The sequence below is a fragment of the Phymastichus coffea genome, unplaced genomic scaffold (assembly GCF_024137745.1).
Source record: "Phymastichus coffea isolate CEN01 unplaced genomic scaffold, Cenicafe_Pcof_1.1 PCOF00042, whole genome shotgun sequence".
NCBI classification, from domain to species: Eukaryota; Metazoa; Arthropoda; class Insecta; order Hymenoptera; family Eulophidae; genus Phymastichus; species Phymastichus coffea.
This window is the reverse complement of record NW_026706853.1, coordinates 2,149,785-2,165,547: the sequence shown is the minus strand read 5'-3', so window position 1 is coordinate 2,165,547 and position 15,763 is coordinate 2,149,785. Positions and strand designations below refer to the sequence as shown.

The 15,763-nt window shown below is 34.5% G+C and overlaps 1 protein-coding gene across 1 annotated transcript; it reads right to left on the bottom strand.

The window, feature by feature from the left end:
• Window positions 1-273: 273 nt before the first annotated feature.
• On the bottom strand, window positions 274-12,700 carry LOC131664181 (uncharacterized). Its single transcript, XM_058935071.1, has 7 exons — window positions 12,542-12,700; window positions 12,294-12,458; window positions 11,897-12,211; window positions 11,578-11,823; window positions 10,728-11,057; window positions 342-464; window positions 274-300 (listed from the first exon to the last, which is right to left on the bottom strand). Exons 1-7 carry the CDS (start codon window positions 12,698-12,700, stop codon window positions 274-276), a joined length of 1,365 nt encoding a protein of 454 aa, XP_058791054.1.
• Window positions 12,701-15,763: the final 3,063 nt, after the last annotated feature.

The following is a 15,763-nucleotide window of genomic DNA, read 5'->3' as shown; positions in this document are numbered from 1 at the left end:
CTGCACTTTTCGACGTCAGGTCTACTTTCACGTTTTCTGTCATGAAACGAATGAAATTTGGCATACTCCCTATATCTGATAACTTTATGCCATGATCGTACCTCATAACATAATTGCCGCTGATACCAATTTTCTTTTCCATTTTTTGGGTCACGCAACAGCGTACTTATACCATTACAAAAGTGCTGCCAATCTTCCGGATATATAGTTGGAGTTTTACATTTGTCGTACAGAATAAAATTCTTTAAATTGCCATAATGTAATGTTCGACATTTAGCAGGCAAGTAATAGCACGCTTTCCTAACAATTGCGTTCATAAAATATTGGTAAATTGGACCAACCATTTTATCATCTTTATCATCTTCATCATCATCCTCATTCTCATCGTTATTCTTCTCCTCTTCCACTTCCTTGTCTCTCTCCTCGCTATCATCCACCTTCTCCTCCTTCTCCTCCTCCTCCTCCTCCTCATCATCATCATCATCATCATCATCATCATCATCATTGTTACGTCTCGAGACGTAACTATTTCTTCATTTTGATTTCATCAGCAATCAATTGAAAAACGAAATAATGTATAAACAACGAACGGCATTTTTACAAAATACAAACTCAGCGAAATTAAAAGATGAGTAGTCCGAAAATCTGGGGCGACCGACATTTTGATTTTTTGATTACTTAACACATTAATATGGGCCGAAGAGTCAATATAAAAACAGAAGACTCGACTATTCGGCAGTTGATTCGCGACGCGCGACTACTCAATAACATTAAAATTTGTTAAAGTTCTTACGGGCTGATTCGCGACGCGCGACAGCCAAACAACGTATAATTCACCTACTGTTATTTTTGAGAAATTTCTGTCATTGAATAAATAAATAATTACTTGAATCGAGTGTTCGTGCATCATTACCGACCGACCTCATATATACTTTATCAAGATAAAGCTAAGCAGCCAACTTAACTCGAAATAATAACCCAGGTAAGTTCCTGACACTATAATATTTACTAATAAATGAATGATCATACATATTTTAAAAATACACGTCACGGCTACGTAGTCGCGACATAACAAATTGGTTCCGGTACTAAATGGGTGTTTGTTTTATATAAAATAACATTCTAAATGAAATCACATTTTAATGAGTAACAAAAACCTCTCTAGCCCTATTGAAGCAAAACGACTGACGCGGCTTCAGGTAAAAAATAAACCAGAGTTGGAAAGTGATATAGTGCAACCGAGCACATCCGTTATAGATCCTTTTAAACGATCAAGGAAATTAGTACACTCTCCTCCTAAAGGAATTAGTAGGGAAAATACAGAAAAAGCATTAAATAATATAGTAACACCTAACGAAAACACGGTACAAGAAGTACAAGTATTTAATACATTGGACGTAAACAACTCTGTAGAAAATCCACTTAAACGATTAACACAAAATTTTGAACACTCAAATTCATTATTAGATTTGGACTTTACTCTTGATCAGAATTACGAATTTTCATTTAATAATAACGAATACACAGACATTGGTGGTATTTGTAACGAAGAGAGTATTTGCAAAGACGCGAAACGTATAATAGATACGAACGAAACGACCAGACAAATAGCACTCTTTAATCCAATCATCCAAACAAATAACTTTGAATAAGTCGATAACGACGGTATAAAAACAGGCAACGAAATGACGCAACCGTTACGTTTACCACTTAAATACGTTGCAGATTTAGTTCCAAAGTTCGATGGAAAAAATATGACAACTAATGAATATATTGAAAAATTGAAACACGTAAAAACAATTGTTTCTGAGTTAGATGAACCAAGTTTAATATCAATTCTGAAAATTAAATTGGGCGGAGAAGTTTATAAAGCATTAGTAAACATCAAAATAGATAAGATAAATGATTATATCAAAGTGATAAGGCAGCTATTTCCCTCCTTTGACAATATTCATAGTTTATATGGGAAATTTACGGAAATCATCCAAAAACCAAATGAACCCGTCTTAGCATATGCAAACCGTTTACAGGAAATAGTTTTGCAAATTAAAGAAATGAAAAAGTTAGAAGCAGATGTAACTGACGAAGATTTTAAAACGTATGAAACAGTAATAAATGCTGACGCGTTAAAAATTTTTAAACAAGGTTTACAACAAGAAATTCGTCTGGAATTAGGAAATCACATTAATTTGGGCACTGCTTTACAAGACGCTATTGAAATTGAAACAAATTTAAAAAAACAAAGATTATTGAGGGGTGATATCGCTAGTCCCTTTCATAGTAATGTAGACTCGGTTACTGCTTCAACAAATGTTACTCACATATATAATTGTCAAATTTGTCAGGACTATAACCATGAAGCTTTATTTTGTTACAAAGGAGCTTGTGTATATTGTAAGAACAAAGATCACCTGTCAAACAATTGTAAAATTGTAAATAAAAAGATCGAATTGATATGTAAATTCTGTAATGCTCAGGGGCATTCTATAGACGGTTGCAAATTTAACAGAGTTAAAGGAAATCATTGTCAATATTGTCAGGTGATGGGTCATACAGTTACACAATGCCCATTTATTATAGAATTTGAAGTATGTTGGAAATGTAAGGAAAGCGGACACGCCCCGCACAACTGTTCAAAATCTTTCAAATCAACGAACTTTTGCGCTGTTTGCGACAGCAGCGACCATACGATACGCAATTGCCCAAATGTGACATGCAGACGTTGCAATGAAATCGGTCACTCAGTAAAATATTGCCCAAACGCGGACGAAACGAAAGAACGTAGATTTGCAATATGTACAATCTGTCAAGAAAAAGATCATGAAGCAAATAATTGTGAATTGGCAAGAATCCTGGTTAGCTATAGTAAGAACAATAGAAGTAACGATAATAAAATCAGTTCAAATACAAATTCTAGTGACAATAAACTCAGAAATGGAAATTTTAATCACGATAACGGACCTTCACGATTCAATAATTTTGGGAAAAGAAATAATGACACTAAGTGTGATTATTGCCACATGAATAATCATGTAATTGACAATTGTTTGAAATTGAGAGCTTTAGAAAGAAACGCAAAAACCACTAGTATTTGTACTTATTGCAAGGAATCAGGTCATAAAGTCGAATCATGTCCAATTATAAAATCACTAGAAAATAACCAAGAACAATTTTGTACAATTTGTAAACGTACTGATCATACAGAGTCGACTTGTTTTAGACGTAATAATCAGGGAAACGAATAGATTCTTCCGAACATGAGTGCACGGAGGAAACAAATAAAAAGTCACTCGCTGCAGAATTAAGAGACGAAATAACGACAACACGAAAAATGGACATTGATGATCAAAATGAAACTCACGCATTAAATTTAACAAGACAATATGAGTCGCAAACCAAAACGGAAAAAAATAATAAAGTATGCCTCCGAAATGACAAACAAAAGAAACTCTATAATGAATGTAATGGCAATATAGAACTTACAAGTATCATTGAAACTAAAATGCCAATGTATTTCCTAAAGTTAAAAAATTTGTTACAATACATACAGGTACTAATCCGTTTTCGGGTGTTAATTTTAATTTACTTATAGATAGCGGAGCTCAAATCAATATCATAAAAAGCGATTGTATACCATCAAACGCTATTTTGGACTCAGAAAAAATTTCATTATCCGGTATTAATGATAAAACAATTCAAACATTAGGTTTGATAAAAATAACAATTAATGGGTTGTTAATTGATTTTCATATTGTACCAAGAGAATTTTCAATCCCTTATGATGGCATTCTTGGCATACCTGTTCTGAAAGAAAATAAGTTAAGATTAGATGAAGGTTATTTGGAAATAAATAGTAGGAAAATAAAACTTGTATCAATACCGTTAACTCAAATGAACTCAATCGTTTTTACCAAAAACAAAAAGAAAGAGGAATCAAGGATAACAGAAGAACAAAAGGGATTTTTAAGTAAAATTTTACATGGCATTAATAAGGAAAATAAAACAAAAAACGAAAAAGAAAAACACTACGAAGAATCGAAAATCTTTGAGGAAAATAACAAATTTCATCCACTAGAAAGAGAAAATATACTAGAGGACCCCGAATCTGTTACATTTCCTTGCACAACAACAACGGATAAAATAAATAATGAAATAATGACTGCCAAAGATTTAAAAGTAGAACGCGAGATCGAAAATTGTAAAAACTCATTACTAATACCTTTTTCTTCCAACGGAATAACGAACTTGGAAGCTGAATTAGAGAAAGACCCTTCCAAAAGAACACATGATTACCGATATAAATGTAGCAATGAGTACTGATGAAATGACTAACACAAAGGATGATTATGCAGACAATTACGATTATAAACAATTTATATCGGTTATAAAAGAAAATATAGGAATAGATTTCCCTTTGGAAAATACTGTTTCAGAAGAAATCCAAACATATCAATCTTTCGACTTAGAAAACTTTCCAAACAGTATTGAACTAACGGAAAATATAGATTTCAACGTCAATGAAAATGAAATTGTATACGCGGGGAGCATAAATTTTTTAGGAGAGGAACAAGAAAAAATTGAAGGAAATCAATTATACCACAAGGAAAAAGTATTAGAAAAAATAAATTTGAGAGATTTAGTAGGAAACAACTATAAGATAATGAAAGAACTTATTGAGGAAAACGAAGATGTATTTTGGGCCGATGGCGACAGATTAGGTACATGTAATATAGAACAACATGAAATTAATTTAACAGACAACAAACCGGTTTACGTCAAACAATTTCCCTTGCCACACAAATTACGGGACATTGCTATTGAAGAAGTAAAATCATTGATATCTAATAATTTAATAAGGAAATCGAAAAGTGCTTTCAATGCACCAACATGGGTAGTGAAGAAAAAGAGCTTAGCAGACGGGAAAGCTAGATGGCGATTAGTAATTGACTACAGGAAATTGAATGAAAAAACTGTTCCTGACCCATATCTAATTCCAAACATAACAGAAATATTTGATCAACTCGGGAAAGCCAAATTTTATCATGTTGTCGATCTAAAATCCGGTTTCCATCAGGTAGCAATGCACCCGAAAGATATCTTCAAAACAGCTTTTAGCATACATCCATTAGGAAGATTTGAATTTCTCGTTTTACCATTCGGATTAGTAAACTCGCCTAGAACATTTCAAAGAATTCTTAATACAATTTTGGGGGACTTAATCGCCAATACATGCTTTGTTTTTATTGACGATATAATCATCTTTGGAGAAACAGTGGATGAGGTCAATAAACGTTTTTCCGAAATAGCTCAAAAACTAAGAGAAGCTAACCTAAAACTTGAACCTCAAAAATGCGATTGGCTCAAAACAGAAGTATCCTTTTTAGGACATATTATCAGTGAATATGGGATTAAACCAGATAAAAAAAAAGTACAAGCTGTTGAAGCTTTTCCAACACCGACAATTACGAAAAACGTTAGAGAGTTCTTAGGGCTATGCAATTATTATAGACGTTTTATTCCAAATTTTGCAGAAGTAACAAAACCATTAACTATACTCTTACATAAAAACACAAAATTTTTCTGGAACAACGAACAACAGGAAGCATTAAATAAATTAAAAAAACTACTATGCGAAGCACCTATCCTACAATATCCACAATTTAACAAACCGTACATCGTTAGAACGGACGCGTCGAATCATAGTTTGGGCGCGGTCCTTTCCCAGGGAGAATTAGGGTACGATAGACCCATCGCATACGCTTCAAGGGTTTTGAACAAAACAGAACAAAATTATATGACTTATGAAAGAGAGGCTGTTGCAATAATTTTCGCTATTAAAACATTTAGAACATACTTATTCGGAAATAAATTTACGGTAGTAACAGACCACAAACCTTTACTTTCATTAAAGTCGGCTGATAATAATAGTAGGGTACAAAAATGGCGATTAAAACTAGTTGATTACGAGTTTGACATAATTTATCGTCCGGGCAAAGAAAACGGTCCAGCTGACTGTTTATCGCGGATTGCGGTAGAACCAAAAATTTGTGTTATGACACGAGCACAAAGAAAAAGAACCGAGAACTTAGAGGAGGTAGTACAGACAAAATCATTAAATGTTAACAAAAAGGAACAAATTACAAATCACGCATGCATTCAAAAAAAGAGCAAACAGAAACATACATACAAATCCAACAATATAGATAAAAAATGTATAAAAAATAGTAGCATTAATAATGATTATAATAGAGGTCATGTCATTTATAGCAAAAGTTCCATACAACTTCGTAGTGATAACATTATCCATTTAATCTCTGAAAAACATGAAGGGCTAGACAAAAATACGAGTAACATACTTGCAGAGAAAAATTTAAAAATAAACAAAAATTTATCCAGTAATAATTTAGAAACTTTAAACTACGGTAAACGAAAAATATTTATTTTGTGCCTGAACACTGCCGCAGCAACGGAAACAGTAAAACAAGATTTAGCCGAATTGTTCAAAAATTTGAAAAGACTTCTATTACAAAATAAAATCTCTATGCTGAGTATTTCAAAAAATATTGACATAAGAAACATACAATGGTCAGAAATAGGAGAAATCATAAATGATACTTTTATAGGAACTAACATCAAGACTATTGTTTGTATGAATCATGTTGAATATATATGTGAGTCAGACCAGAGAAATAAAATTTTTGAAATATATTATTCTTCGAGATTAGGAGGTCATTCGGGAGTGAATCGAACTTACAATAGAATTAAAGAAAAATACTGTTGGGAAAACCTAAAGAACGACATACAAAAAAGAATTTCCATGTGTATAGAATGTCAAAGAAACAAATTAAAACGTAAACCTACACGACAACCAATGATTATAACAGATACACCTTTCAAAACTTTTGATAAAGTTGCCATGGATATAATGGGGCCATTCGATATTACAAAAAGTAATAATCGGTACATACTTTCAATTCAAGACCAACTTTCAAAATTTATCACATTAGTAGCATTAAAAGACCAAACAGCGGAAGCTGTAAGCGAAGCTTTTATAAAAAGGTTTATTTGTACTTTCGGAACTCCAAAAATAGTACTAACGGACAGAGCACAAAACTTCAGAAGCAAAATGTTAAAGCAAATTGCCAAAAGATTTCATTTCGAAAAAATTGAAACAACGTCATTTTCAGCCCAATCTAATGGATCTGTCGAAAGGGCTAACCATCCGCTTTGCGAATACATCAAACAATTTACATAAAAAAAATGTGATTAGGACGAACTCCTAGAGTTGGCCCAATTCAATTACAACACCAGCATACACACTAGTCACAATTTCACACCACATGAATTAGTTTTTGCTTTTCCAGCTAAATTACCATCTAGCGTACCATAAAAAAAATCCGAACAATTACCAACTTTTAATGGATACCTAGAAAATTTAATAAAAAACATGAATATAATATCACACATGGCTAGAGAAAATCTAATAATCTCAAAACAAAAATCAAAAAATTATTATGACCGATTTACAAATCCAGTAAATTTTAAAATTGGAGATAAAGTATGGTTCATGAAAGAACCAAAACCGGGGAAATTAAATTATAAAATATAAATATATATAATATAAAAAAAATTAACCGGAGAAAAATAAATATTTAGGACCTTTTGAAGTATTAAAAATAACTGAAAAAGGCAGTGTTGTAATCGATTACAATGGAAAACCAAAAACAATTCATGCCAATAAATTAAGCATAGCAAAACAAGCATAGTAATCTTATTCTATTTCCAGGAAACACAATGGCGCAACAATCAATGACTATCATAATCACCTTCTTTTCAACAAGCAAAGGACTTATTTATGGTTTCAATTGCGGCTCAACGAACCTTACCATTACAACATACTCACTCTTGGATGCAGGGGAATGCAATTTTCAAGAAATTCAACTAAATAACACACAAGCCACTATCGAACTATTACAAAAAACGGAATTCAAATCAATGAAAATTATACAATGTAAAATAGAAATAAGGCGAACAATTTTTCATTGCGGTATGTTTAGTCATTTAGGCCCAACCGAAAATGCAATCCAAGAATACATTTACGAAATATCACACGACAACTGTAAAGCTATACATGATACGGGTATTTTTAAATATGATAACGAACACACAATAGCCGACCTAAGGATTAACTCGACAAAAAGTGTAGGTTTAGATCTAGCAGGAAACGTTAAGGGTAAAACTTGTTCAGGGGCAGCCTACGCCGACCGATTTGGTACGTGGAGCGATGTTCTCGTACAAGGACTTATAAAAATAACCTTGTTAGAAAGCTATGCAGCAGTCGAATTAAATAATGATAGATTAAGATTAAATTCGGGTACAGTATGTAAGTTTTCGGACCAACATTGTATCGATATGGAAGGAGGTTACACCTTTTGGTCATTACTACCGCACGAAGACTGTTTCAAAAATCAATACGATATACTGTGTAGGGGAACGGTCACTAAAATAAGCTCACCCGATCATGAAACCATTTTTAGCATAAGTACGAACGAAGTATCCTTTGCATTGTCAACTAGAGGGAACATGAGTTTTTGCAACAGAATCTTAATAACAACTGAACATCCAAAACTTTTTATATATGAACGAACCCAATTCAATATTTTGTACGACAATGATATTCAAACGAAGCAAGGGATACTTAGCTATGATCTATTCACGTACTTTAATAGCAAATTTGTGTATGTAGAAAAGCATTTCAGGGTCGAAATAAAAAGCCTCTATATAGATATATTGCAACAAAAATGTGAATTGGAAAGGAAAGTCCTATATAACTCCTTATCCCTGGCATCCCTCTCACCAGATGAATTTGCGTACAACATCATGGAGAAGCCCGGGTACATAGCTCGCCTGGCAGGGGAAGCCGTACATATTATACAATGTACGCCTACAGAAGTTCAACTACTTCATACAGACAAATGTTTCTCGCAACTTCCAGTCATTTCAAGAAACGAAACATTTTACCTCACACCAAAAACACACATCTTAATGAAAACAGGAACAGAAATAAACTGCAACACAATCATTCCCTAATACTACAAAATAGGAAACGAATGGATAAATTTGACACCAACTCCGAGAAGAACAACCAACGCAGTTCTAACCTTGAAACCGACCACCAAAATAACATGGAAACCGACGGAACTAGAATCATTGGCAACCAGTGGGATCTACTCCCAAGAAGACCTACAAAAACTACAAAATCACATCCTCTTTCCCATGGAGAAAGCATCACTCCTCAACGTAATCGCGAGAAGTATGCGAGGCGACGAAAGTGTAGAGGGAGGATTAGTATCAAATCTAATACTGACAGAACAAACATTAACCAACATCGCTGGAAGCACATGGAATAAGTTCATCATCAAACTAACTAAATTTGGTTCTATAAGTTCTGCCATCATAATGACCGCCATTATATTTCAATGCGGTAAAAGTCTAATCAATGTAATAATCAGAGGCTATACTCTACACTCTATATATGGAATTTCTGCATACTTGCTAGGAGCCATATTTAGTTCAATAACACAATTACTGGTGGCACTGAACAAACCGCTGCTCAAACAGAGAAACCAAACTCCGTCAAAAGAGGAAGAATATGCATTGGATGAAATAGTAATAGACAAACAAAAAAATGAGAACCCACAAGCAATAACTCCATTCACGAATCAGACCTTAAACACCACAACCCCCGTCCCTACTCCTAAAGAAATTTCCACCAGAAAGAAGCAACATATCCCAATTTTCACATTAGAATCACATTAGTTAAAAACACAAATCCATTATATATATATACATATCGAATCCTGAAATGAAGCTCTACTATACCGTGATACGGAGTATTATTGTCCGCGTAACAATAAAAGTACTATTAAGGTAAAATTAAAGTGTATCAATCGATTGCCGAATAACTAAGAGTAACGCACATTTATTTACTTATTTATTTATTTATTTATTTCTCTCTCTCATTTCTCTCTGTTTATTTTGCGTTGATATCACACCGATATACAACGATCTAGCCACGGAGGTGTTACGTCCCGAGACGTAACAATTTCTTCATTTTGATTTCATCAGCAATCAATTGAAAAACGAAATAATGTATAAACAACGAACGGCATTTTTACAAAATACAAACTCAGCGAAATTAAAAGATGAGTAGTCCGAAAATCTGGGGCGCCCGACATTTTGATTTTTTGATTACTTAACACATTAATATGGGCCGAAGAGTCAATATAAAAACAGAAGACTCAACTATTCGGCAGTTGACTCGCGACGCGCGACTACTCAATAACATTAAAATTTGTTAAAGTTCTTACGGGCTGATTCGCGACGCGCGACAGCCGAACAACGTATAATTCACCTACTGTTATTTTTGAGAAACCATTTCTGTCATTGAATAAATAAATAATTACTTGAATCGAGTGTTCGCGCATCATTACCGACCGACCTCATATATACTTTATCAAGATAAAGCTAAGCAGCCAACTTAACTCGAAATAATAACCCAGGTAAGTTCCTGACACTATAATATTTACTAATAAATGAATGATCATACATATTTTAAAAATACACGTCACGGCTACGTAGTCGCGACATAACATCATCATCATCATCATCATCATCATCATCATCATCATCATCATCATCATCACTAGTATCACCTTCACCATTACCGTCTTTTTTTTTGCTATAAATTTTTTGTCAACAGATATCAATATATTTATAGATTCAGTACATCTTCCACCTAATTTGAACTCGAGCCAAATTTTTTCTTTTTTAGGATCGAGAATTATTAACGATTTATTCTGATTAGAAACCCGTGGAGATGTTTGTCCAGTATTAAGAGAAAATGATCTCGTAATATTGAACAGGCTGAGATCGTGACCGATAACTACAATAGAATCCAGATCTGCAGTACACCGTCTTATACGTGTATTGTTAATGATTTCTTTCAATTCGGAAAATTGCAAATTTTCCAAATCTGTGGGACAGGCATTGGTTTCCTGTCGGAAAAAAAAGTGGTGAATAAATTCTAATGCGGAGAGTTTATTGAATCTTTGACGTAAGTCAATGCTTAAATTACTTTTTTTATTTTCAACGAAATTTCAAAGTTTGTACATAATCCAGAAAGTTTTGAGCATGTGATAAGCTATAATTCAAAAGATTGGACAAGTCGTGAGAGTTCATTTTTTGGATACTTCTACGGGCGCGTTTGCGGCAAGACATATAAGATTTGTTCGGCAATTTAAAATCTTCCGAGAGAAATATTTGCCTTTCGTTAAAACATAGGAAAGATTTTCAAATAAACTCATGAATCTCGGCGATTGTAAATTTACTACGTACCTAGAAAAAATTTAGATACTCAAGTAGATTCAGCTTGTTTAACTCTCTTCGTACATTTGTGAGGGATGAGGATGTGCGAATAAAAAATGTGATTGATCCATTTTACAAGAAGGATAAATTATTAACTACTCAACTTCATCCCACACAATAGAATGAATATTAATAGATGTTACAACTCACTATTGCTTTGAAGCTGTTGTTTCCAGGCTGGTCTTGCTGCTCGTCAAGACTGTTGTGGTAGCTATCTTTGTCATTGAGTTGCTGTACCATCTTGTTGTCATTGTTGCCGCTGTACTCATGTTTATTTGGTTTACGGCCGTCATCATAATTATCTACATATTCATCTAGTTCATTCACGTTTGGGTGATGAATAGATTGTCCCATTAAATCATCTCTATCGACAGCTACTGAAGAAGAGCGATTTCTCTGCAAAGCGAACACAAAATGTTGATACTCAGAATATGTAAAATCTCAATTACAATAAAAAAAATATATTTACATTCTTGGTTGGGACATGTTCAATTTGCATCATGCTGTATTGATGAATATTGTAGGTTGACGACGATGAGATCGGCAATTGTCGTTGCGTAGTTAGAGATTTCATCTCCAGCCGGTCGCGCGGATGATAGTTTACAGGAGGAGTGCTCGTAAGTGCTTTACCAATGTCAGGTTCGTAGGAAACCATTTCTATATTCCCACCTCCCTGTTGAATAGACGGAACAGACGACGGAAGTGCACTGCTTCGTTTTTGTTGTTGTCGAGGTTGCTGAAGAGGAATGATTGGACGACTATATTGGTTGTTGGCATGGGGAGACTGAAATTACAAAGTAGATGAAAAAAAATATAAATATATACCATGCAAATGTTGCGAAGAAAACTAGAGAAAGTTCAATTACCATAAGGCGTGGACGTTTTGGCTCTCGTTGCGCTACGTAATCGTCGTCATCATCGTCGTCTCTGGTGTCGATTAAGTATGTGTCAGCCAACGCCAACGGTAATGTCGACTGATGAGGTCGATTACCACCGTGAGAGAAGGATGTTGATGGCATTGATGGTTGTTTCTGAAAAACAAAATAAGATCACACCAGTGTCAATAAGTGTCGCACTCAACATGTGCATCGTCAATTGTGATTTTAATAATTACCTGACTCGAATGTTGTTCAGTCTGGTGTAGTGTAAAGTCCTCGAGCAACGTTTGGATGTTGGTGCTAAGACGAGGCCAAATGTTTTGTAAAGTTTGAAGATCTTGATTCACATCATTGAATATCAAGTTGCGATGGTGTTGTCTCCTTCTGTCCGCCATAGCAAGTGAGATGTAGTCGTACTGCTCGTAGGAACTGTACTGTGCCGATCCTGAATCCTGTCGTCTTTATATACCTAAGCCACCGACTATAAAAGATATAGTCGGCGACCACAAAGGATATACGAGGTGTGATCAAAAAGTAAGGTCAATTTTGAAATTTAGCGGGCTACGTCCGTTCGATCTTCGACTTTTTTATTTGGTTATGTCGGTACACTCGTCTAGAACATAAGTTCCAAATTTCAGCTTTGTAGTATGTTTGGTTTGTTTGTGAGAGGCATCAAGGTTAGAAGTGTTTTGCGTGCTCCACGATTTGCTGCTGTCTAAAAACATGGATCAAAGAGTTTGCATTAAATTTTGTGTGAAAAATGGAATCAAATGTTCCAAAACACTTGAAACGCTGAAAGTGGCATACGGTGAGTCTACTTTAAGCCAAAAAAATGTTTACAAGTGGTATAAACTCTTCCAAGAAGGCCGAGAAGACACCGACGACGAACCTCGTTCTGGACGTCCCAGCACATCAACAACTAATAAGAATGTTGAAGAAGTGAAGAAAATAGTGTTGGGAAATCGTCGAATTACCATTAGAGAAATTGCTGATGATATTGGCATCTCATTTGGTTGGTGCCAATCAATTTTGACGAGTGTTTTAGACATGAGACGTGTGTCAGCGAAGTTTGTTCCGAAATTGCTCAATTTCGACCAAAAGAAACGTCGCATGAGCATCGCCCAAGAGTTACTGAATGACGTCAACGATGATCCAGATTTACTCAACAGGGTTATAACAGGTGACGAAACATGGGTATACGGTTATGACGTCGAGACTAAGACTCAATCGTCCCAGTGGAGACATTCTGGATCACCAAGACCAAAAAAAGCACGCCAAGTTCGATCAAATGTAAAGGTTTTGCTTACAGTTTTCTTTGACTGCAGGGGCGTGGTGCATCATGAGTTCTTGCCACAGGGTAGAACAGTAAATAAGGAATATTACCTGAAAGTTATGCGCAATTTGCGCGAAGCAATCCGCCAGAAACGTCCGAATTTGTGGAAAAATAAAAATTGGCTTTTGCACCATGATAACGCCCCTGCTCACACATCGTTGCTTGTGCACGAATTTTTGGCTAAAACCAACACAGTAACGATGCCACAGGCACCGTATTCCCCAGATCTGGCCCCCTGTGACTTCTTCTTGTTCCCAAAACTGAAGAGGCCCATGAAAGGACGGCGTTTTGCCACGATTGAGGAGATAAAGACGGCATCGAAGGATGAACTAAACAAGATCACAATAAATGATTTTTTGAAATGCTTTGAGGATTGGATAAAGCGTTGGCACAAGTGCATTATATCCGAGGGGGATTACTTTGAAGGAGATATAATAAAAATTGATGAATAAATAAATATTTTTTGAGAAAAATAAAAATTCACCTTACTTTTTGATCACACCTCGTAGTCGGTGACCATAAAGGATATAGTCGGCGACCATATAGGATATAGTCGGCGACCATAAAGGATATAGTCGGCGACCATAAAGGATATAGTCGGCGACCTTAAAAGATATAGTCGGTGGCTTAGGTATATAAAGACGGCAGGATTCAGGATCGGCACAGTACAGTTTCTACCAGCAGTACGACTACATCTCACTTGCTATGGCGGACAGAAGAAGACAACACCATGGCAACGTGATATTGAAGGATGTGAATCAAGATCTTCAAACTTTACAAAACATTTCGCCACGCCTTAGCACCAACATCCAAACGTTGCTCGAAGACTTTACACTACACCAGACTAAACAACATTCGAGTCAGGTAATTATTAAAATCACAATTGACGATGCACATGTTGAGTGCGACACTTATTGACACGGGTTTGATATGTTGTTTTTCAGAAACCACCATCAATGCCATCAAGCTTCAGTGAAAAAACCAGTATGCGTTCCAGGAGTCTGCATGATGTGATGATGTCGTTGAATGAGTAAATATATCTAAAAAAAAAAACTTTTGACAAAGTAAAACGTTGCATGAATGCTTTTATAATTTTTATTTCTCAAAATCTCACAATTGGTTGATAGTGATTTATATAAAAATTATACGGGCAATGTATATGACCCTCCAATAACACATTTTTTCTCTTGGACGATTTCTTAATACTCACGCTCACAAGCAAGCTCAAACAACAAAAGCTTGATTTACATCCGTATTGTAAGGGTTATATGGCATCCCTTACAAAATGATTATCTAATTCGTTTTTAAACATTCGAAAGTAATGAAATCAACATAACAATAGCACGGATGCTCTCGATAAGTGTCACAAATATGTATTTAACCATCAAGAAAGGTTAAAAATTGCAGGCCAGTAGGCATTAAAATCTTATTCATTGACATGCATACATCTTTCAAAGTATTGTAAGACAAAAATTTTTGATTTACTTCGTTGACCACTAGGTGACGTTTACATTGATTTTTTTACTACTATCTAGTAAATTAATTTTTCAATATACTATAAATTCAGTTCCATTGATCTTAAAAGATATAATTCATTAACGAATAATTAATGGTTACTTGTATTTATCCCGTCTATAATTCAATTATACACTTTACAGCTCACTGTGTCTCAATCAAAAGTTTTCAATTGTTTCTGAACTTTTGAAAGTAGCGAAATCTAAATAACAGTAGCACGGATGCTGAAAACTATTATTTATACCTTAAAATTTTCTATTATTTCGATCAATTTTTAGCAACTTTTATTCTTGCTGGGCCTGTCCGCCAATAGTAGTATTATCAGGTAAAATATGAAATAAGACAAATAGATTTTTCCTAGGTGCGTACAATTGAGAAACATTTACCGTTGTAAAATTACCAGGAAATTTACACGTCTACATAATATAAAAAAAATTATAAGTCGCTCTGTTTCAAAAAGAATATTTCGATACAATTTTTATAGTAAACAATTTTAAACTGAATTTAGAAGTCGCTTAACCATGCAATACTTAATATAAAAGTATTATATATTTATGAATTGACTATAAAAGTCATCTGATCATTTCATTGAACTCTTACGAATACAAAT

Coding starts and splice junctions, on each gene's coding strand:
- LOC131664181 (XM_058935071.1), bottom strand. CDS start 12,700: ATGGCGGACAGAAGGAGACAACACCATCGCAACTTGATATTCAATGAT. Junction 12,459..12,541: donor CTGAACAACATTCGAGTCAG/GTAATTATTAAA, acceptor TTTGTTTTTCAG/AAACAACCATCAATGCCATC. Junction 465..10,727: donor TTATAGCAAAAAAAAAGACG/GTAATGGTGAAG, acceptor GATGATGAGGAG/GAGGAGGAGGAGGAGAAGGA.